The sequence below is a fragment of the Hoplias malabaricus genome, chromosome 9 (genome assembly GCF_029633855.1).
Source record: "Hoplias malabaricus isolate fHopMal1 chromosome 9, fHopMal1.hap1, whole genome shotgun sequence".
In the NCBI taxonomy this organism is placed as follows: Eukaryota; Metazoa; Chordata; class Actinopteri; order Characiformes; family Erythrinidae; genus Hoplias; species Hoplias malabaricus.
Genome location: NC_089808.1, coordinates 4,983,788 through 5,008,980, shown reverse-complemented (window position 1 = coordinate 5,008,980; position 25,193 = coordinate 4,983,788). Strand labels below are relative to the sequence as shown.

At 42.2% G+C, this 25,193-nt stretch overlaps 1 protein-coding gene across 3 annotated transcripts in view; it reads left to right on the top strand.

The window, feature by feature from the left end:
* The window catches only part of LOC136706781 (phosphofurin acidic cluster sorting protein 1-like), a 67,048-nt gene that overhangs the window by 19,146 nt on the left and 22,709 nt on the right, over window positions 1–25,193 (top strand). For 2 of the 3 annotated variants that reach the window (XM_066680409.1, XM_066680408.1), the window contains exons 2-6: window positions 19,617–19,704; window positions 20,260–20,349; window positions 21,430–21,555; window positions 22,030–22,174; window positions 22,389–22,480. In XM_066680409.1, the coding sequence (XP_066536506.1) occupies window positions 19,617–19,704; window positions 20,260–20,349; window positions 21,430–21,555; window positions 22,030–22,174; window positions 22,389–22,480 (541 nt within the window). Of the gene's footprint in view, window positions 1–12,889; window positions 12,911–19,616; window positions 19,705–20,259; window positions 20,350–21,429; window positions 21,556–22,029; window positions 22,175–22,388; window positions 22,481–25,193 lie in introns of those variants that run through there. The other variant, XM_066680410.1, reaches the window with a different exon arrangement.

Sequence of the window (25,193 nt, the reverse complement as noted above, 5' to 3'; positions counted from 1 at the left end):
CTCGAGCTAGCAGTGACTAAAAAGTAATTGGTTCCAAGGTTTTCCTCAGTGTTGAGTTTATTTCTCTTTTGTTGGTTTCTGAAAAGTCACTTTTCATTTTTGTGTTGAGAATTCTGAAATTCTGAATTAGGTCACAGTAATTGAACCAGAGAAATTTGAGATTCAGTTTCCTTAAGAATCGAAAACTAGAACCAGACGGAAACGTGTGAGCTGTATGCTTCTGTATGTAGCTGTGTGTGTTTCTTATCTGGTGCTGGTGTGTGTTACAGAGTGTTTGCGACAGCTCAACAGATTGTCTCCTCTGCTAGAGAAGGAGGAGCAGGTGTTGGGACTAATAGAGCGAGGCCTGCACTTACTCTCTGTTCACCACCATCAATCAGCCCTCGCACACACTCATACACTGTTGTACACTCTCATGCTCTCATTCTATCACACACACACACACACACACACAGGCGTATCTGAGCCTCCTCTGTCTCCTCCAGTTTCATTGCGCTGTTGGAGGAATGCTTCTTCAGACAACCCTACAGTTTTTGAGTGTGTATGTGTGTGAGAGAGTGTGTGTGCATGTCTCTGTGTGCAGCTACCTGTGTGCTGTAAGCTGGTTGTTCGTCTGGCAGCTAACACGTCTCCCACTGCGATACAACTCACAGCAAAAATAATTATATATATAAAATAAACAGGAGCATGTGTCGTCATGGTGACCGCCCAAGTGCACTACAATGTGGTTAACGTTGTTGAGAACCTGTAGTAAATCAAGCCAAGATCAATCGTAGTGAATAGTAGTGTTAATACGTCATGCTCTGTTTTTAAGCTTTGACCGGCTACACTCATTGGTCATTTGTTCAGCTCTTCTTTTTTATATAGGTGTTCTACAATTGTTGCTATTTGTACTTTCTTAACCCCCTTTCACAGTATACAGTTGTAGACACCGCACACAAACGTAAGCTGAGAGTTGACTGACGTTGCCACAAAATTAGTATTTGAGTATCTTATTACCCTTGGTGCTAGATATAGCTGAGAATGTTACAAGATGTACACCTTTCCTGCTGTAGCTGGCAGTGTTTATGGATTTAATATAGTAGTAAAATCAGCTAAAAAAACACGTGTTTGTGTATTCTTTTATTGCCAATCCGTGGCCTGCTAAACAAACATTAACTGTGGTGTTGTAGTGCCCTGAAGACTCTTTTTGTGCTGAAGATTGGATCAGACAGGACTTCCATTTAAGCTTTTTATGTCTTGATTGGCTAATGCAATAACTGGCCCATAAACAGACCCATGGGTTACCATGGTAACGCGAACAATGCTGCAGCTGCAGAGCTGCATTTAATGCACAGATGGTAGAACCCTGGAGGGGTTTAAGCCAAACACATATGTACACACACACACACACACACACACACACACACACACACAGTCAATCTACACTTTGTAATGTGCACAAAATGTGTGGATTTATTATTTTGATTTTGGCTGTTTTTTGTGTGTGTAGGTGCTGTATGTTGTTGCATATATACAATAATGTTGTAGCATGATTTAATACAATATTATAACAGATTTGACGCCATTTATGGCTAATATATATAATGATAAATGGTACACAATTTAGATTCATGTGTTAAATTTAGTTAAAAATGTTCACAGACACACAGTTGTGAAATGACACTCCTTTCACGGATTAGACCTCATTCATGACAAGATTGGCTGTTGGCACTTTTCATGAACAGCTAAGGTTAACACCAGAAAGTGAAAACAAGTCAGTGAAATCTCACTTGTGAAGGATGTGGTGGCTTTTTGTCGCAGTTCCTTTTAATGTACAAGCTTCTCATTACATTTCATTATTCTCATAACCCATTTTATCACAGTCTGGGGGCTATTTTGACTTCTAACACCCTGTGATATTCCCCCCAGGAACGGATTTTAAAAAGGCACACAGCAAAACCATAACTCCAAACTAGGCAGTGTACGTGCAGCCATTTTATGTAATAGTTTTCTATGTTTGATGTAGCTTTAAAGGCACTGAACGCAGGCATCTGTTTCCTCTCACATTTCTGACTCGGATTGGGACATTTCACATCAAACCAATCGCATATGGGGGAACAGATCTGCCAAAATGAAGGGGGACCAAGAAAGAACCAAGAAAATAATACATAAATAAACACAAATACATTATCTATGTATTTTTTTAATTTTATTTGATTATTGATATTTAATTCATACACTTTCTTTTATTTCTTGATGTATATATTTCTCAGTAAATGTATGTATTATTTACTGCTTTTGACCTTTCTTACATTGTTTTACAAATGTATTTAATAAGTTGTTGGTTCTGTCTTTCTCTATTCATATGTTAATGATGGGGGCGGGGCGTGTTTTTCACATCTGTTTCTCCATTCTCATGAATGATTTAATTTCCATTTTAGCTATTTAATTATGCCCAAATAATAATAACTATAATTTAAAGAAGAGTGGAGTTCCCCTTTAACTGTCCCTCTTTATCTCCGTCTTTACTATATGTAAATGAGCTGCTGATCATAATTGGACTTCCTCCTGTTCTTGGTTAATCTCACTTTCAGAGGCTGGGTATGAGCGTCATTGTACTGAGGATGGAGTGCTTCCTTTTTCATGGGAAAATGAAGCTGCTTTAGTCCAACTGGGTCAGAGAGGAAGTGCCTACACACACACACACACACACACACACACAGACAGACCCACACCCACAAAAACTGCATGTTGAGCGTGTGTTCATAAAAATGAACAACTGAGCAGGAAGTGGAGGACACTAATTTTTTTTCTCTGCTGTCACCAAACAGGACCAGTATGCGTGGGAGAGAGAGGGAGAGAGAGAGACAGAGAGAGAGAGAGAGAGAGAGAGAACTGCATCAGAGGGAGGAAAAAAAGAAAACAGGAGAAAGTATGAGAGAGGAAGGGAGGTAGCAAGACATGGAGGCAGAGAGAAGGAGAAAAAAGATTGGATGAGGGAGGAGATGGGCTTGATGAAATGGGATGGAGGGAGGCAGTTCTATTAACTGCTAGAAGATGAGAGAGGAGGAAGGGAGATAATGTGAGAGAGAGAGAGAAAATGAGAAAGGGAAAGAAAGATAGCAAGATAGGATGTGACTGAAGGAAGAGGGGGAAAAGGGTATGAAGGACCAAAGAGTGGAAAGAAGGAGGAGAAATGAGCAGGAAAGCGAGAGAATTGGAGCGAGAGATAAAGAATGACAGAGAGCAAGTAAATAGATGAGGGAGGGAGGGAAAATGAGCAAGACGAGGAGATTGAGAGAGGAAGAATGTGCGAGAGAGATGGAGGCAGAAGACTGAGGGAGAGACTCCACCACACATAGGCAGGATGACAGAGAAAATGAGAGAAAGGGAGGGGGAAATAGAGGGAGAGAAGTGGAGAAAGAATGAGTGAGAGGGGGAGAATGGGAAAGATAATGAGAAAGGGAGAGGGAGTTCTTTCTCCAGCTCTGTCGGATGACTCTGTCTGTCTCAGGGCTTTAAATGAAAAGAGTCTTTTTCTCTTTCACTTGGGGACAGCCTCCTTATCAGGGCAAGCCAAGAACTCCATTTCCCTCCCAGAGAACGTGGATCATGCTGGTCTTCACACAGAATACACAAGAGTAGACTGTTGGAATTGGGAAAAAGATTGACCCCTGTTAAAAATGTAAACACAGTCATGATCGTACTCGCTGTTAAATCCCAACATGTCTAAGACCTAGTGTCACAACCATTGGGCTCACCTTAAGAGCTCTGAACGAAGTCTATACACACACACACACGTTAAAATAAGTCCAAAGACATGTTTTTTGCCCTGACTACACAATGAAATTCCCTCTCTCTCTCTCTCGCACCACTTTTCCAGTCTGTGAATGTCACCTTCACTCTGCAGTTTCACTGATTCAGGCTCAGTGTAAATGGTAAATGCTGATAGTTTGGAGTCTGTGATTAGAATGGATGAGCTCAGGGTTGCTAGGGCTTTAAATCTGATCTAGGACCTGCTGGCGTGGGCATAAACAAACAAACCCAAAACAGCTGGATATTTGGTGCAGTATTGTACACTGAGACTGAAAGATATAGTAATTCTCCATGACTATGTTTACTTGTGCAAATGTGGTTTGATATTGGTCTGAACTAATGACATGTTTATACCGGACATTGCAGGACAGTACGGTTACAAACCCAAGGCCTCTCCATGCTACAAATGGGGCAGAACACCAACACTTCAGGACTGTTAATGTAATAAAGATATGTAATAGGTCGTGTAAACTGCACCTTTTCGTTGTCGAGGGCTTGTGCTGTGTATAAATTGGTCTGGCGCGGTAAGGCAACACACACCGTTATTTTTACATTTGTGAATGATTTTTCTAGTGTCAGTTCTTTAAGTGTTGCAGTGTATGATGGGTCTGGCACTAAGATTTCAGGGGATGTGGCAAGGCAAAAAGTTGAGCTGCTGTTCACTGCCTAAACAAGAAAAAAAACATACTATGACACTGATACAAAATCAACCGTGTTTGGGAAAGAGCTGTTTCTGTCATAAATAAACGACATTAAGATTTACACAGAAGGGAAAGAAATGTGTGGAAAAGCGCATTAATTTATAACGTGTCGTGAAGGGTTTGTTTCTCATTGGCATTGTATTATTAGAGTATCATTTATTGTAATAAAGCAAATTGGAACAAAATCCTTCTAAGAACTGCGAAATGTGCCTGTAATAAAGATTTACTGTAAATGCGAACCAAATTAATTAGCCAGCGCCGCTAATTAGCTCACACAATCTGTCCGTCAGTGTGATGGAGAAAAATGTCACCATCTTACAGGAAGAGGAAGTGGCAGGATGAGTGACAGATTCATTAGACGCTTAATTTTACGTAACCCGCTGTATTTTATTCAGATGTGATTACGCCTCTGAGGCCTTGTAGCAAAGAAGAGATGTTTTAGTGTAAGAATTATCGAGTTTTATTCTTTAGGGAGAGTTCTTTCTTGAAGACTGTCCTTTGTTTAACTGTGTTTTATACATTTTAAGTCACAGCATCAACTCAGCATTTTGAGAAAGGACTTGTATATACCTCCCTGACAAAGAGTTTACATGTGCTGTAATTTAGGTAATTCAGTTTGAATTTTGGTGTCATATTTATGGCACAGCAATGGAGAACTTGATACCAATATGAAAACTATAGCAGGTTTTGTTTGTTTATGAAACACTTCATATAGGTTCACCATCATATGTGCTCAGACTACCAATACGCTCCAACAAATAGGGGTGTTGGAAACCGGAGCACCCGGAGCAAACCCACGCGTACACAGAGAGAACACACCAACTCCTCACAGACAGTCATCCAGAGGAAACCCGTGCAGACACAGGGAGAATACATCAGCTCCTCACAGACAGTCACCCGGAGGAAACCCGCGCAGACACAGGGAGAACACACCACACTCCTCACAGACAGTCACCCGGAGGAAACCCGTGCAGACACAGGGAGAACACACCAACTCCTTACAGACAGTCACCCGGAGGAAACCCACGCAGACACAGAGAGAACACACCAATTCCTCACAGACAGTCACCCGGAGGAAACTCGCGCCGACACAGGGAGAACACACCACACTCCTCACAGACAGTCACCCGGAGGAAACCCACGCAGACACAGGGAGAACACACCACACTCCTCACAGACAGTCACCCGGAGGAAACTCGCGCCGACACAGGGAGAACACACCAACTCCTCACAGACAGTCACCCGGAGGAAACCCGCGCAGACACAGAGAGAACACACCAATTCCTCACAGACAGTCACCCGGAGGAAACCCGCGCAGACACAGAGAGAACACACCAATTCCTCACAGACAGTCACCCGGAGGAAACTCGCGCCGACACAGGGAGAACACACCAACTCCTCACAGACAGTCACCCGGAGGAAACCCGCGCAGACACAGAGAGAACACACCATTTCCTCACAGACAGTCACCCGGAGGAAACTCGCGCCGACACAGGGAGAACACACCACACTCCTCACAAACAGTCACCCGGAGCGGGAAATGAACCCACAACCTCCAGGCCCCTGGAGTTGTGTGACTGCGACACTAACTTTCTTACAATATATTGTAATATATCATAATATATTGAATCCTAACCCCTGTATCATGCTATGTATCCTATCGCCAAGTTCTTGCTGATACACAGCCCTACCACTAAACCACAGGAAGGAACAAAGCTAAACACTTCAGTGTGAGTGTATGCAACTTCAAGATTGTATCGGATTTATTCTTTCTTTTCTCTCTAAAATGCAGTCTTGTGTTTCCTCCTGATGGCTTCCCGATATAGATACAGTCTATATCCTGTTCAAATTAATCGGTGATTCTGAGATGGCCTAGGTCTATGACACGAGGACCTGAGACACTGAGATCAAAGCAGAATGCGTAGAATAAAGATTAATAGAGTCGCTATATAAATGTGAAGTGAAATGGTACCTCACTGAATGACTGAGGTTCCAGACGCATCTTTGGAGTAAATGCAACTCTGACTTCCTGTGTGATGTTGATACAGGTCTGTGATCTTCTCCATGAACTGACCTGTTAACATCAGCTTCAGTGAGAGTCTGCGTCTAATCTGTGTGGATGTTTACAAAGTGGGAAAAAAAGCCACATCACAGTGAAACAGCCAGTATATCAAGCCATCAGTTTACTGATTATTTATCAGTATATGTTTGTTCATTTTTACCGACGATCAGATATGTAATATAGTCAGGGCTGCTTGTCCCTGACAGAAGTATTAACATTTTCTGAGAACCACAGCAGCAGAGATTGGGAACTCTCACCAAGGCCATAGGTGTTCTATATAGTCGGGTTCTCTGGCAGATAATACCGAATGTGAAATATACTCTCACATAATAAACTCCCAGCAGTTTCAGGCAAACATGGAGGCCATTAAATAATGCACCACCAGAGGCATTCTTTGTGTTAAATCAAGTCCCTGCAGTCTGGGAAATGAACTGGAGTGAACTACAAATTACAAGTGTGAATGGTTCTCTGCAGCCAGCACTGCGTCTTCAGCCTCGTGGTGATAGCTTTTTCTGTTTTGGATTTGTAAGTGGTGCAGCTATAATGGCTAAAGGTTGTCAATAGGATCGCTGATCGTGTGTGTGTGTGTGTGTGTGTGTGTGTGTGTGTGTGGATTTAAGAGCAGCTGTGAGGTGGGCAAAATGGTTAATTAGAGATGGAGCGATATAAGCAGATCAATAGAGACTTTATAAAAAAACAACAACAACCACACACACACAAAAACCCACACACACGATAAAAGCGACCAATTATACTTGGTTTTTACTGTTATTAAAGCGTAAGTTTAAATTATTTCTTGTAATAAATGGAGACTGAAGGCAGTAAACTGGCACCACCATTTTTATTCAACACAAATATGAAATAAGGCATTAATCAGTGTAGTTTTAAATGACTACAACTTTGACCTAACAAACGTAAACTAAAGTAAATGTAAACAAAACAAACAGTAAGTAAAATAAAGAGCTCTGGGTAGTTTACTCAGCAGGTTTGTGATAGTGTAGTGAGGGGATTGGTGACTGAGGCTGATCCAGGCCGTGTGGTCCGTGAGTGAAGTTTGTTACTGTGACGAAGCAAAAGCTGGCAATTTTAAAACATATTTGACACCATCTTCACATCTTTGTTTATTTATTTCTTACCCGCACTTTTATATAAGCCATAGAACATATGAGGTTGAACATATTGGGACTGTGATGTGGTGTGAGCATGAGCCGAGAACACACTCCCTCTCGTCCTGTTGGTTCAATATGATACAGGTCTAACACAGCGATTCATGATACGTGTCATATGGTTTCGTTTTTTTCAGTATTTGATAAGATAACCCTAACCCGAGAAGTTACGTTCATATAACAAATCTGAAGTGATGTAACATTACATAGCTCTGAATAATTGTCTGGACTTATTGTGTAAACTCTTTGATAATTACATACTGATGATATGATCAGAAAAGCATCTACAACAGAATTTTGCCCTAATTTAAATTGTATAGACAGAAATAATCAGAAGACGACATTCACGATTGTAATTTAAAAAAAAAACATTTTTTATACAATTTGGAGAATGTTTCATCATCATTTGCTAGCCCTCAAACTGGTTCATGTTCTGGAAACCAGTCTAATGTGTTTATGAAGCCCCAGTGTCAGTAAACGATTAAAAAACAAAACAAAACAAAAACAAAAAAACACAGTGGCTCGGTCAGACATGCTAGGCTTTCTCCTTCTCTCTGCTCACGGGAGAAAAACGGCAAGGGGACCTCCAAACGTTGAAAATCATAAAAATAGTTTTTTATTCCTGCTCCATAGCTGGGTAATATTGATTTATTTTTGGTGTTTCAGATGATTTACGAAGGAACCCATTCTAAATTCAAGTTTATTTGACTTTTCATTCTATTCTAAATTCAACTTTATATTCAATGTTCAGTCAAACCGATAGAGAGCACATTTTTCTTTGGTATAAACTGCTCAAGATGCTCGGTTGGCCTCAGTGTTTAGGTTCTCCTCCATGATTCTTCCATGTGGGAGGATTGGATGGGGGCAGAATTAAAAGAATTGACATAGGCAAGATTGCGTCGATTAGAAGTTCTGAGGCCCAATCAGAGTGAATCCTGGGTCTGTTCCTGCACGTCTGATTGGATGTGCTTGAGTTGTTTCAGACCTAGACATTAAACAGATTGCACAGGTGCATGACTCATCACTTCTGGTAACACACACACACACACACACATACTGACCTGTATGAATATAAAACACTAGTATGATCAGAAATGTTAAGTCTCTCGTTTAGCTGTGTGGACTATAGCTGTGTGTAAGCACTATTCCAGGGATTAATGCTTTAATATGACACGAGGTAGCTTTTCTGAGTGTGTTGTGCATCTACTGTGCTTTTTGTATTAGGGCCTAGATAGAAATGCACAGGCAGTAAATGAATTCCATCTATTCATAATAAAGAAATCAAGCCATATTCCTCGACTGTGGGCATGTTGATGTGTTAATGGAGATGCCTGTTATTTTCTTTCATTGAAATCACTCAGTCTAGACTAGAGGATTGTTTACCGTTTTCAGAATCCTATTTAAGGTTATCTGAGATCTGATGGGTAAAATACAAATCACTGAAGGATTCAAACACACCCTGTGTGCATTCACATTATAAGCATTGTTTGGTTCAGATTTTATCTGCCTCTAGTACAAACAGACCTGTGGAAAAAAAACAAATGAACATACACTGTTTTTGTCAATAGTGTCAGATGAATGACCCACATGAATGTCAGCAAATGAAATGGCCCTAGCAACAGTGGGCCAACATCACAAAGATTACATTCTCTGAAAAGCTGAACACCATCTGTTTGTTATTAAGGCATAAACACTAAAAGAGTACAGAAGCATTGTTTTTGCTACTTTGACTGGCACTAACTTCAAGCTAACTGCTCTGGCATACTGCCAGCGCCCAATAATGATGTCATAATACATCAACAAAAAAAACATAACAAAACACATGAACCTTGCTGCTGTCATTGAAGTACAAACTAGATAGTTGGCCAATCTAAAACCACATATGAACGTGAGGTAGACTTAATTTGGAAAACTAAATCAGGTTTGTGATTTTTATCCTGGTAATTATGAGCCATAACGAGTATTTACGTTTCAGATTGGATCTTGACTTGCATTCTTAGATCAGATACATAGCCGAGTTATGACCTTGCAACCATGAGATTGGAATTTTGCCTGTGGGTGCAAAAATCATGAATATGAATCACCAAGGCAGGAAACTGTTGGAGCTTACAAAAAAATAAATAGAAATTGAACAGAAAATGGAGCTTCGTAGAATGGATATATTCCTGAAGAACCATGGGTTAAAGGGACAATGTTATATTTTTTACCATAAATGTGTAGCTTTATAATTGCGGAGAATAGAATCACTAGAAGCACTGCAGAAACTGCACTATGTAACCTTTGGAGGAGGGTAGGAAACCACCTCCCCCTCCCTATTGATTTTAGTATAGTGCTGTAAATATGAATTGCACTAGGTGGAGCCCCAGAAGGAGAAATAAATAATAATAAAATAGTGTTCTTTAACTGCTTAATGTGCTACAGTGGTGAAATGGATTTCATGCTGCAGAACAGAACAGTTACCTTTGGATACATAATGATAGTATATTTTAATAATGTGTGACACAGAGCTGCAACAGATAGCATCGCCGTCACAGCTCCAGGGTCCTAGGATTGTGGGCTGAAGCCCTGCCTCTGGTCACTGAGAGAGAAAGAGAGAAAGAGAGAGAGAGAGAGAGAGAGAGAGAGAGAGAATTAATTGACTGCTCTACACGTCCCATGGTGTGCTGAACTGTGTTGGAGATGGAAAGAAAGCCTGTTTGTGTGTAGGAAGAGAGAGGAAGAGACAGATGATCAGTACAGTCATCCCCATTCTCTTCCAGCATGTGACAGCTCTATTCCCCGGTAGAGTCTCTCTCTCTCTCTCTCTCTCTCTCTCTCACTTCTGGAGCTTTCACATTAATAGAATGCAGTAAGAACTATGGATGTAACAATACATTTGGCCCCCTGTCAGATAAGTCAGTGCTGGGGACACCTCTATCCAGAGCTTGTTTGTATGAACTCTGTTTAAATGTTGACATCCCTGAATGTGTGGGTGAGGCTGTGTCTAAAGTTGATAGATTTTCAGAATTCACGTTCGCCTTTCTTTTTTCTTTTTGTGGCACTTTCATTTAATGTGGCAAAAGGCTGTGTTCACAATACCAGGCTGAAATGACACAAACCAGATTATTTATTTATCCCCCCTCCCTTTTGCATTAGTGTGATCAGATACAATCTTTTAAAATCTGATTGGAGGCACTTTCATGTGTGGTCTTTGGATTGAATTGGATACAGTTTGTGGGCAGACGACATGAATGTGATCAGTCAGATCAGATTTCATGCGTTGTTTTGTATGTACACACGTGCTTAGTGTTATCGTTATCAGCCAGCACCAGCTACGACACGCAGGCTGTGTTTCAAACGGCTCTCTGCTTTCTACATATTGCACTGTGCAGGGACTGAAACTGAAATAATGCACTGGATGTTAGAAAAGGAGGCATGAAGGTGAGAGCTGAATATTAATGGGTTTCTGTTAGACAGATTGTGCAGTATTTGGGAGTAGAAGCCATTATTTTAGGACCTACATCATGCACCACACAGGGCTTGGGGACCCATTTGGAATGGAGCCACATGGACGTGTCAATGTTGACGTATGTTCTACATATTTCAGGGACAGATTTGTTCACGTTACAGACAGATACAGGTGACTTACTGTTTACGAACATGAACGGTCAAGATAACAACATCCGATCTGAGCGAAAAAATGTGAACATAACCAGAAACGACTGCTTGTGTGGCCACCCGTTGTGTGAATAGGGTATTTGCATATTACCATGGACTGGTGCACAGATCTTAACCAGACTACATATATTTCCATACTACTGAAGTGGAACTTTTTCTTCGAAACAACCTCTACTCTTTCATACTGCACTCTGTTAGTTTGCCCCTAGGGAGGGTGAGCGGAAGGGGATGGATGAAACCTAATTTAAAACCTGTAACAATGGACTTTCATCACATTGGTTTACGATTCAATATTCTCCGAATGTTTAAAGAAAGGTTCAGAGCCTACCTGGAATCACTGGGCGCAAGGCGGGAACCCTGGAGGGGGCGACAATCCTTCACAGGGCAACACACACATACACACTCACACCTACGGACACTTTTGAGTCGCCAATCCACCTACCAACGTGTGTTTTTGGACTGGGAGGAAACGGGAGCACCTGGAGGAAACCCACGCAGACACAGGGAGAACACACCACACTCCTCACAGACAGTCACCCGGAGGAAACCCACGCAGACACAGGGAGAACACACCATACTCCTCACAGACAGTCACCCGGAGGAAACCCGCGCGCACACAGGGAGAACACATCCCACTCCACCCGGAGGAAACCCACTCAGACACAGGGAGAACACACCACACTCCTCACAGACAGTCACCCGGAGGAAACCCGCGCGCACACAGGGAGAACACACCCCACTTCTCACAGTCACCCGGAGGAAACCCACGCGCACACAGGGAGAACACACCACACTCCTCACACACAGTGTTCCTGTGTGGTGCTCTTTTTATATTACTTTAAATTGTATTTTCCCAGAGAGAGGAAGACTGAGACTGTTGCTGTTTGATGTTCATTTACGAAGAGGCTTAGGCAGGGTGCTGTGTTGGTGTAGACTCTGTCTGTGTTGTGTTATAATACAGAGTGGGATTATGGCTGAGAGCCAATAGCTGATGTATATTTAGTATGGTGTGTTTATATCGGTGCAGATCAGAAGAAAACTGATCCTGAATCAGTCTCACAGGACAATCAACAGGACATATAGAGAAACAGGAGAGGATTCAGGGTTTTTTCTGTCTGGCTTTCTCACTCCATCACAGACACACACTCTGGCTCTGTTCCTCCCCCTCTCTGTCCGTTTGTCTGTCTGCTTACTCTCTCTCTCTCTCTCTCTCTCTCTCTCTCCCACCACACTTGCTCTCTTTTGCTCTCTCATGCTCCCTGTGTAGCATCAAAGCTGATGAATTGTCTGGTTTGGACTCAGGTCAAGCTCCAGGATCAAAAGCAGAATGGCTACTTGGCTTTTCCCCATAGACTTTAAAAGCTTTGTGTGTGTGTGTGTGTGTGTGTGTGTGTAAATGAGAGAACAGGGTGATGGTGTGAAGAGTGGATGGAGGATGCTGGAGAAGAGTGAATGGACAGAGCAATAAACAGTGGAAAAAGGGGTGAAGAAGGAGAGAAGGAAGGACAAGAGGGATGAGGGTGAAGGTATTTAAGTGACGCAGTAACCCCTTTGTGTTCTTTGTGTCTTTCTCAAGGTCAAACACAATCAAGCGAATAATGGGGGCAGTAAGACAGTGAGTGTGTGTGTGTTTGTGTGTGTGATTGAGGGTGAGTAAATGTGTCTGGACATGAACCACATGTTTGTCTTGACAAGGTCAAATACGCCACACAGTCCTGCATGTGTGTATGTGACTAGAATACATAGCAGAGGTGCTCCTGAAACGCACTCCACACCTCCTCCTGATGTCTTGCCCACTACACTGTAATAACTGTGTGGTCTTTAGGGAGTTTAGCCAATCCACTACAAGGAACATAATTTTCAGACCTCTGAACATTTGAATTCACCGTTACAGTTACAGTTTTGTCCGGGTGGAATTTCACAAACGTTTTTGTTTTTCTAGAGCTTACATAGAATTTTGAGAAGCGTTTCGTTCACAAACTAGTCCCGCCCTCCCCTACTCCGATTGGTTCGCTTGAGTGAGACATCCCACTCCACCCGGAAGAAACCCACGCAGACACAGGGAGAACACACCAAACTCCTCACAGACAGTCACCCGGAGGAAACCCACGCGCACACAGGGAGAACACACCCCACTTCTCACAGTCACCCGGAGGAAACCCACGCGCACACAGGGAGAACACACCACACTCCTCACACACAGTGTTCCTGTGTGGTGCTCTTTTTATATTACTTTAAATTGTATTTTCCCAGAGAGAGGAAGACTGAGATTGTTGCTGTTTGATGTTCATTTACGAAGAGGCTTAGGCAGGGTGCTGTGTTGGTGTAGAAGTGAGTGAGAAGGGGGCGTGGTGAAGTAGCCTAAAATCTTCTGATTGGACGGTCTGACTGTAGAGCTACCGTTATTGGTCGATTTCTCTGTAAACATTTAATTGGTCAGTCTGCACGTCAGTAGTCAGTACTCAAATCTGGTCCCCCTACCCGCACACCATTGAATATATTTTTAATTCCATCCATTATTGTAATCAAACAACACTTTTTATACAATTCTGAGGCTGTTTCCTCACCATTTGTTGCTCTCCAGTCATTTTGTGCTCGAAACCAGGCGAATGTGTTTTACAAAGCCCCAGTGTCTGAAAATGGGTTAGAACAGCAAAGGAGCTTGGTCTGGTAGCTAGGCTCTCTCTCAGCAGCAAAGAGACCTGCAAACATTGAAAAAGCACAAACTGAGATGAGTATATTGCTCTATTCCTGCTCCACAGGTGGGTAATATTGAATTATGTTTTTTTGCTGGATGGAAGTGACTCTACATTTTGGAGACCACTAACTGCATTATAGTAAACACAGACCAAACGCAGAAATGATCGGTCTGCTCTTAAGCAAGTCTTTCATCTGCTGATGGAGTTATTGATGGATTTATTGATTAAGTGATTAGTTTTCTCACCGCAGAATCTCTTACTTCCATTCCATCTGCATTTTAGAAGCTCTTAGAAAAAAAGTCACAGACTTTTGTCTCTCTCCCTCTTCCGCCTGTCTCTCTGTGTGTCTCTCTCTCTCTCTTTCTCTCTCTCTCTCTCTAACACACACACACACACACACACACAGGACAGGACAAACAGGAAATAAGACAGCATCATTTGATTTATGAGCCAAGTCTCATGTGACTCAGGCCTGAAGACAAAATGCCATCACTCTCAAATCACAATCCCCACAGGCCCCGCTGAGCCTGGGGCTGAAGTAGTTTCTGGACCCTGCGTATGACCTTCGTCTCTGGGGCCAGAGCACAGGCCTGGGGTAGGTTAAAGCTTGACATGCAGTAATTCATTTATAACCGACTGCAGAAGATACATGCACATGCAGAGCCTGCAGAATACAGATGACATGACTCCACTTTGTCCTTTTCCAGTGTCATCAGTATCTGAAAACTTAAATATGAGTCTTACTTTTCTGGCAGGTGTGCGGCTTGCAATTGACATCAAATGACTTCTTATCCTAGTTGTACACTTGCATTGTACTTGCCTTACTTGTAAGTAGCTGTGGACAAAGTTACTTGACATAGTCTACGGCAAGTGTGTGAATATAAACACCCATTGTTTATTACTAACATTAGCTTCAGAGCTACAGTCTTAATCACGTAAACTTCAAACACCAAACATGTCTTGGCTGATCATCTACATACATGAAGAATAGAAGCTTAGGTAAATTCTTTATTTAAAGTAACACTAGGTAGTATTTTTGCTATAAATTGTAGCTTCATACGTGTTGTGAAGCTTCACAGACCTGTAATAGAGAGAATAGTGCCTCTGATGTAATTCTTGGAGAAGGGTAGGAAACCAACCTCCCCTCCCACCTCCACCTTAATTTCACGAGAGTGCTGCAAAAGTGAATTACACCCTGTAGGGGGAGTCCATGAGCAAATATACCAAATCTGGCCTATTTTTCTTTTTAAATATTACTTTGATAGAGTTGCACTGTGGTTTATTCTGTTGTACTTAAATGCACATTAAATTCTGCAGTTTCCTCTGTATAATGTTGCTGTCCGATAAAAAACGCGTATCTCCAAAACAGTAACATTTTATGAGAATTTTGCTCTCTCTCAGAAACAGGATTTTATCGTCAACGTGTGTCAGTGTGCACTGTTGGGCTGTGTTCAGCTAAATTCACTTGACTCACAGTATGACAGTATGAGGGGCGGCACGGTGGCGCAGCAGGTAGTGTCGCAGTCACTGGGTTCGATTACCGCTCTGGATGACTGTCTGTGAGGAGTTGGTGTGTTCTCCCTGTGTCTGCGTGGGTTTCCTCTGGGTGACTGTCTGTGAGGAGTGTGGTGTGTTCTCCCTGTGTCTGCGTGGGTTTCCTCCGGGTGACTGTCTGTGAGGAGTGTGGTGTGTTCTCTCTGTGTCTGCGTGGGTTTCCTCTGGGTGACTGTCTGTGAGGAGTTTGGTGTGTTCTCCCTGTGTCTGCGTGGGTTTCCTCCCTATATATATATATATATATATATATATATATATATATATATATATGTGTGTGTGTGTGTGTGTGTCCACTCATCATTTGAGTTGACATCAAGGGACAGCTGATATATTAATTTCATGTCAAAAAAAAATCATCAACCGGACTGACGACTGTTGTGTCCAGTATCCAGTGGCTGTATTTGTGCTAATAGCTGAAGTAGGTAGTTAGTTATTCATTGTCATGCCGATGAGTCCAACAGTGTGCTGGACCTAGAATGGCCCGTGTGATGTGTCCAGTCCACTCAGCCTTATAGATTATTAATCAAAGAGCTCTCTGTAAAGGCCACTGTGTCTCGCCCCCCTCAGGCCTATTCCTGCTGGTGCTGTTCTCATAGGTGGGACAGTGATGTGCATAGTGCTTGGGGACTGCAAAAAATCCATATTGAAATATATCAAAGTATCAGAGGAACCAGAAGAACACAAGCAGAGGGCAGGGATAGAGTTAAAACAGTGCAAGCCAAAAATTCAATTAAATGTTGTATATTTATATTTCAAAAGGAGTATATTTGTGAATTAATATATAAACTGTCAAAGACAAGCGACTTAACATTGACACGATGTAAACGAGTTTCAGTGTTATTTATTTTATGTCGACTTGTGGACACGATGTTTTTTAGTACTGTTATTCTAATACATTTTCCAACACAGTGCGTGTGTTAGGAAGTCCTATAATGGTAGCCTTCAGATAAAGCAGACAAATCTTCCAGCTCGAGTGTTGTTAATGGTATGAGTTTCTTCTCTGGCCTGTTTTTCACTGCCTAATGTTGAAGAACGTTGGCACATTGCTCTTCAATATTTAAGCAGACTGCGTGCATGGCTGGATGGCTGTAAATACGTGTGTTATTTTACACTTGATTTAACCCCAGGCCTATATGCTGAGAGCAGTGATGATGTCAGAACAGCTGAGGCCCCTGTGGACCCCAGGGACTCAATGTACAGGAACAAGGGCTTCAGAATACTCATTCTCTCTGATCGATTCACCTATCCACATTCGCGTTTCCTTCAGGCAGCTACTACTTTTATTTTACAGCAGTCTGGTATCTGATTGGGTCTCACTCCTTACCGCATTATTGTACACTGGTATTGTTCCACTGAACTTTGGTTGAAAAGAAACAACATAGCAGCTGGAACTACTTTTTGGACCAGGAAAGTCGTGGGCCTCTTTGCAGTACTTTGTGAAGCACCTCATGGAACTGGCTTGTAATACACTCACTCACTCACTCACATACATTCCCCCTCCTGCTTAGGAACTGCACTACAACTGATTGCACCTAAGACACTATTCATGATCACTTCATAGTCCGAGCCCCAGCAAGGACCATCAGTCATATAATATCATTAGAAAATCAAAAACAAACTGCTGTTTTTATGTAATCTTTCAAAAATTAAAAGGCTTTAGAATATGTTTTCTGGTTATTAACCCCTAATACACTTTGAAGTTTGTGGATGTGAAGCTCAGATGCAGACACACACACACACACACACACACACACACACACACACACACCTCACTCACTGACCATCACAGACCACAGAGTCTCGCTCACTCCCTGTTTCACAGATTGACTTATCAGACACCTCTCTGATACACAGAGAGAAAACAAGAGAGACAAAAGGGAGGGAGAGCAGACATATGTTTATGGCAGTCAGATGTGATCTGATAGAACTAATGACAGTGGTGTGTGTGTGTGTGTGTAATTGTAATTGATCCGTGTTTCTGTCCTGCACTGATTGAACAGCACTATTTCAGGAGCTACCTCAGAGTCAAGCCAGACCTTTAATAATTCAACATGGTGACCTTCTCTTTCTGCCCAAAAAGCCTCTCCCAAACACACACACACTGTTTGCTGTTTTTTTTTTTATAGCACTTGTACTCAAAATACTTGGGTGTGTGTGTGTGTGTTTCCCGTATACAGGGGTGCCTATAGGGTCAGATCTTCAAAACTGAGGGATATCTGGTTACTATGATTGAGAGAGAAAAAAGGTCTGTGTGACATTGACCATTTTAAAATATGTATTCATTCACGCAGGCACCCACGCAGACACAGGGAGAACACACCACACTCCTCACAGCCAGTCACCCGGAGGAAACCCACGCAGACACAGGGAGAACACACCACACTCCTCACAGACAGTCACCCGGAGGAAACCCACGCAGACACAGGGAGAACACGCCACACTCCTCACAGACAGTCACCCGGAAGAAACCCACGCAGACACAGGGAGAACACACCACACTCCTCACAGCCAGTCACCCGGAAGAAACCCATGCAGACACAGGGAGAACACACCACACTCCTCACAGACAGTCACCCGGAGGAAACCCACGCAGACACAAAGAGAACACACCACACTCCTCACAGACAGTCACCCGGAGGAAACCCACGCAGACACAGGGAGAATACACCACACTCCTTACAGACAGTCACCCGGAGGAAACCCACGCAGACACAGGGAGAACACACCACACTCCTCACAGACAGTCATCCGGAGGAAACCCATGCAGACACAGGGAGAACACACCACACTCCTCACAGACAGTCACCCGGAGGAAACCCACGCAGACACAGGGAGAACACACCACACTCCTCACAGACAGTCACTCGGAGCGGGAATCGAACCCACAACCTCCCGGTCCCTGGAGCTGTGTGACTGCGGCACTAACCTGCTACTTAAGTATTTAAATTAGTTGGACTCTTTTTTTTAACATTAGATTAGACTTTTGGATAAAACTATCCACAGACAAAACATAAAAGTCTATGAGGACAACAGTTTAAATAGTTGAAAGTTGATCATTTTTGTAAAATATTTTTGAATTTAAAATATGATGCCAGCGACATGTTCCAAAATTGGGCAGAGTCATGTTTACAACTGTGTTGCATCACCTTGAATTTGTGAGTTTTCACAGGCAGTGGTTTTCAGAAGTGTCTCTGAGCCTTTGCTGTGATTAGAGAACTGTGTTTTTAATACGGCTTTGGGTTCTGCATTTGGTGCGTCCTTTAGATTGAGTCCTTTCTGCCATTTCACAAGGAGAGGGGGGTGTGGTTTTAAAACATTGCCTAATAAACAGTAGAAATGCTTTACTGACTTTTATTTTAAGCAGAGGGCATTAAACATGTCGATCCATATTTAATAGGTTTTATAGTTTTTTTTGTAGCAAGGGCCTAGTGGATCATTCGATTCAGACCAAAACAGGAAGTCATACCACATAAAAACAGACTACTAGAAAATGGGAGTGGAGTAAAACAGTGATACATAAGAATATTTGACAAATAGATAGAAGATAATTGAGAAAGATAATCACACACTCTCTCTCTCTCTCTCTCTCATTCTCTCTCTCACTCTCTCTCTCTCTCATTCTCTCTCTCTCTCTCTCTCTCATTCTCTCTCTCTCTCTCACTCTCTCATTCTCTCTCTCACTCTCTCTCTCTCATTCTCTCTCTCACTCTCTCTCTCTCTCTCTCTCATTCTCTCTCTCACTCTCTCTCTCTCTCATTCTCTCTCTCTCTCATTCTCTCTCTCACTCTCTCTCTCTCTCATTCTTTCTCTCTCTCACTCTCTCTCTCTCACTCTCTCTCACTCTCTCTCTCTCTCATTCTCTCTCTCACTCTCTCTCTCTCTCATTCTCTCTCTCACTCTCTCTCTCTCTCATTCTCTCTCTCACTCTCTCTCTCTCTCATTCTCTCTCTCTCTCTCTCTCTCTCTCTCTCTCTGACAGGCTCTTTAACTTGACTCTGAAGAAGCTGGTCATGCTGAAGGAGTTGGATAAAGATTTGACCTCCGTGGTCATTGCCGTCAAACTGCAGGTATCCCTGACACATTCCTCTTTTCAACTGCTTCTCCTCTCCTTCATTCCTTCATCTCTTCATCCCTCACCCTGTTTGTGTCAAAGGTTTCATAAGGATCAATGAAACCAACCAGATAAAGTGACCGGATCAATATCAGCCGCTCACTTCTATTAGAGCAGCTTTTTTAATTCTCCTTCCCTCGGTTTTATTTTCCTACTCATCCATTCCTTCCGTCTTTGTTTGTCAACTCTTTTTTTTTCCCTTCCTGCATTCTGTCTTTCCTTCTTTTCTTTTTGTCTCCCTTCTGTGGATATGCTGTTCTCAACTTTCATCTTCATCCTCTCCCTTCATCTTCATCCTCTCTGAATGAAGTGTTAATAATGGAGCCCTTGCTGAAGATCTGATATCGGAAGTGTGAATGTTGCAAAAAATATTCACCATCTGCTCTCTCTCTCTCTTTCTCTTTTTCACACACTCTCTCTCTCTCTCTCTCTCTGTCTCTCTCTCTCTCTCTCTCTCTCTGTCTCTCTCTCTCTCTCTCTCTCTCTCTCTCTCTCTCCCCCCCCCCCCCAGGGTTCAAAGCGAATTCTGCGTTCCAATGAAATCTTGTTGTCTTCAGCTGGACTGACAGAGACTGACCTGCAGCTTACATTTTCCTTACAGGTGAATACAAGAAAGTATTACATATGAATGTAATATTAAATCTTATTAAACTGTAAAATTAAATGGTTTGATGCCTTTTGAAGCAACTGCATAATTTAGTAAGATAAAGTACTTTAGTTGTTTCATTTATTATTAATGAAAAATTCAATAAGTACTTTTCGCTTGTGGTCTGGATATGCGTTGTGGTTGCCAAGCAATATAAAGAAAAGTCATAATTCTGTACTTTCTTTCCACACTGACACATATTTCTTAATGTACACAGTGTGTCTTATATGTGCACATGTTGACTGCACTGTAAACGATAACGTGCTAACTCCTCACTCAAGTATGCTGTCCAAATTCTGAGCTGAGGGGAGTAAACACCGGTCACATACAGTGCGGAGGCTAGAGCAGCTCAGTAACCATCAGCAGACACACTGTGTGTTTTTCAGTGACTTAAACTGTGGTGCTGTGTTATGTCAACACTGTACAGATGACTAGTACATTTGCTGGCCGCAATAAATACTTTTATCCACTGTAAAAGGTTACTCTTGTTTTAAAGACAAATGTTTGAATTAAAGAGCAAGGCCTTTATCATTTTTAATTCAGGAAACAGGTGTGATTCAGGTTTTAATTCAGGTGTGTGTGCATATATATTAAGTGTTTTGCAACAACTTTGAACCTGATTCAGTTTCATATAAATACTGATGTGCTTAGTGTGTTTACTGCCCACAGGAAGTATTTATGTCCACTGTAAAACCTCCTCTTGTTTTAAAGAAGAGTGATTGGATTACACAGCCTAGCATTTATCAGAATAAGACATGGTTAATGGCGTGCTGCATTAGAGGATGTAATATTGCTCTGGAGGGAGCTGTGTGAAACATGGTTGTATTTTCTACTGCTGTTTCCACTGTATTAATGTTTGTCTCATTTGCAGTGTAAATCCATTTTACAGTAAACAGCCTGTTAGATGTGAGCTAACATCTCTCTCTCTCTCTCTCTCTCTCTCTCTCTCTCTCTCTCTCTCTCTGTGTTCCTCGTCTTCCCTGTCTGTACTCTCTCTGTCTCTCTTTGTCTCTTATGTCTCACTCTCTTTCTCAGTATCCTCACTTCCTGAAGCGTGACGCTAACAAGTTACAGATCATGCTGCAGAGAAGGAAGCGCTACAAGAACAGAACCATCCTCGGCTACAAGACCCTCGCCCTGGGTCTCATCAACATGGCTGAGGTGTGTTAATGAACTCCTTCTTTGTGTCGTGATATTCCAGAAGCTGTTGGGCTGTGTAGGGACATGTTACATGACCACATACAACCCCTAAAATATCCCTAAAACCTGCTGGTGTTTTATCTAAGTCACTAAATGAACAAATAGTAAAGATAAATAGAAAATGATATTAAAAAGCTTTCAATTGAAGCTGGGCAAATACGGGGCACCATGGAGCTGCTTTTATACAGTGATAGAAAACACAGAAGCACACACAAAGCTTCACTTCCACATCTATCCATTCAACTATTCACATCCTGATTGTTTGACTGAATAATTAGCACATAAACAGGCTGTTACCATGGAAATACTAATGGTGCTGCAGCTGCAAAGCTGCATTTAATGCACAGATGGTAAGAACACCTGGGGCATGTGTTATACATCTAGTTTCAGCATATACTGATGTTTTAGTCTCTCACTCTCTCTTTCTGCCTCTAGGTGATGCAGCACCCTACAGAAGGTGCTCAGGTGTTGGGGTTACACAGTCAGCTGAAGGATGCCTCTGTGCCTGTGGCTGAGGTCAGAGTGTATTCTCTGTCCAGCCAACCCATCGACCATGAGGGGCCTAAAGCCAAGATGAATGGTGAGAGAGAGGAAATGCCATATGAAAGGACTAGAATATGTCCATCCTTCTGTCTTCCATCTTTATTTCTTATGTATTTCTGTTTATGTTGTGCTTTTGATTTCTCAATTTTTGATTGAGTTCTTCTTGGCTCGCTTTCTTGCTTTTTCACTTTCCTTATTTTGTTGTCGTATGTCTTTCTTAATTTTTGTCTTTCTTTTCTTTTCATCCTCAGATCGTTCTCCAGACATTGATAACTACTCTGAAGAAGAGGAGGAGAGCTACTCATCAGAGCAGGAAGGGAGTGATGACCCTGTTCATGGACAGGTGTGTGTGTGTGTGTGTGTGTGTGTGTGTGTGAGAGAGGGAGAGAGGAGAAGAGGAAGTGATTGAAACTGTCATAGTGGTGATAAGAGAGAACAGGAGGAAACAGATAGAGGAGCACACAGAGAGAAACGTGAGGAGATTGTAAAACTGTGGCTATATTCGAAATGGCTTACTGTATACTGCATACTGCACTGGTGTCCATACTGCATACTGCACTGGTGTCTATAATGCATACTGCACTGGTGTCTATAATGCATATTGCACTAATGTCTATACTGCACTGGTGTCTATAATGCATACTGCACTAGTGTCTTTACTGCACTAGTGTCTATACTGCAGTGGTGTCTATACTGCATACTGCACTGGTGTCCATACTGCATACTGCACTGGTGTCCATACTGCATACTGCACTGGTGTCCATACTGCATACTGCACTGGTGTCCATACTGCATACTGCACTGGTGTCTATACTGCATACTGCACTAGTGTCTATACTGCACTGGTGTCTATAATGCATACTGCACTAGTGTCTTTACTGCACTAGTGTCTATACTGCAGTGGTGTCTATACTGCATACTGCAGTGGTGTCTATACTGCATACTGCACTGGTGTCCATACTGCATACTGCACTGGTGTCCATACTGCATACTGCACTGGTGTCCATACTGCATACTGCACTGGTGTCCATACTGCATACTGCACTGGTGTCCATACTGCATACTGCACTGGTGTCTATACTGCATACTGCACTAGTGTCTATACTGCACTGGTGTCTATAATGCATACTGCACTAGTGTCTTTACTGCACTAGTGTCTATACTGCAGTGGTGTCTATACTGCACTGGTGTCCATACTGCATACTGCACTGGTGTCCATACTGCATACTGCACTGGTGTCTATACTGCATACTGCACTAGTGTCTATACTGCACTGGTGTCTATACTGCATACTGCACTGGTGTCTATACTGCATACTGCATTAGTGTCTATACTGTAGTGGTGTTTATATTGCATACTGCACTAGTGTCCATACTGCATACTGCACTAGTGTCTATACTGCGCTGGTGTATATAATGCATACTGCATTAGTGTCTATACTGTAGTGTTGTTTATACTGCATACTGCACTAGTGTCTATACTGCACTAGTGTCCATACTGCATACTGCACTGGTGTCCATACTGCATACTGCACTGGTGTCCATACTGCATACTGCACTGGTGTCTATACTGCATACTGCACTGGTGTCCATACTGCATACTGCACTGGTGTCTATAATGCATATTGCACTAGTGTCTATACTGCACTGGTGTATATAATGTATACTGCATTAGTATCTATACTGTAGTGGTGTTTATACTGCATACTGCACTAGTGTCCATACTGCACACTGCACTGGTGTCTATACTGCATACTGCATTAGTGTTTATACTGCATACTGCACTAGTGTCTATACTGCAGTGGTGTCCATACTGCATACTGCAGTGGTGTCCATACTGCATACTGCACTAGTGTCCATACTGCATACTGCACTAGTGTCTATACTGCAGTGGTGTCCATACTGCATACTGCACTAGTGTCCATCCATACTGCATACTGCACTAGTGTCTATACTGGAGTGGTGTCCATACTGCATACTGCACTAGTGTCCATACTGCATACTGCACTGGTGTCTATACTGAATACTGCATTAGTGTCTATACTGTAGTGGTGTTTATATTGCATACTGCACTAGTGTCCATACTGCATACTGCACTAGTGTCCATACTGCATACTGCACTAGAGTCTATACTACATACTGCACTGGTATCTATATTGCAATAGTGTCTATACTGCACTGGTGTCTCTACTGCAGTATTGTCTATATTGCACACTGCAGTAGTGTCTATACTGCACTAGTGTCTATACTGCATACTGCACTAGGGTCTATATGGTGTACTGCACTAGTGTCTAACTAGAAACTACACTTTTCAATAGGAAGCATATCAAAGAAGATCATAATTGTCTCAGAAATCAGTTGCTGCAATCAGAGTTGCAATATCACGTATGGTTCAAAAGTTATTGCCAAAATATCTCTAGTTCTTGAACGGGTTCCATTCCTAATTTGTGGAACCTTGGTCCCTTCCAGTGAACCGGTCTGCATTTCTAAAAGTTTAGAGACAACCCAAGGATACATCATCATTGGGGGCCATAGCTGTGCCTGAAAACAGCAACAGAACCACAGATAAACAGTCAAGAGTCATGACAAGGTCATTGATTATTTTTTGTTTACCGTGGGGTCAGATCAGAGTGAGATATAATACGTGTGTAAATGTTGCAGAGACCTTGAGACCACAACTACTTTTTTCTTGTCATCATACGATTACAGATGTTGTGTTCTCAGAATAACAAAGGAGAAAACGTTAGAAAAAATGAAGTTGTGATCTGAAGATGAATTGAGCTTTAGAGAAGAAGTCTTTAGACTTAGAAAGTAATCAGATGTGTACTAGCTTGGTCCAACGAGCCAAACATAGCTCCACAAACACAAACAAACAGTGTGTCTCTGTTTTATTTCTTATTATTTATTTATGTGTATGAAACCTTGTAAACTACCTCGTCCTGCTCCACTGGGCGATAGCGCTGTATTTGAGGCTCTGAGCTCTTTCTTGAGTTACTGAACATCGACATGGCCGTGGACAACGTCGCGATTCACGCTGAAGATCCAACTCTTCTTTGG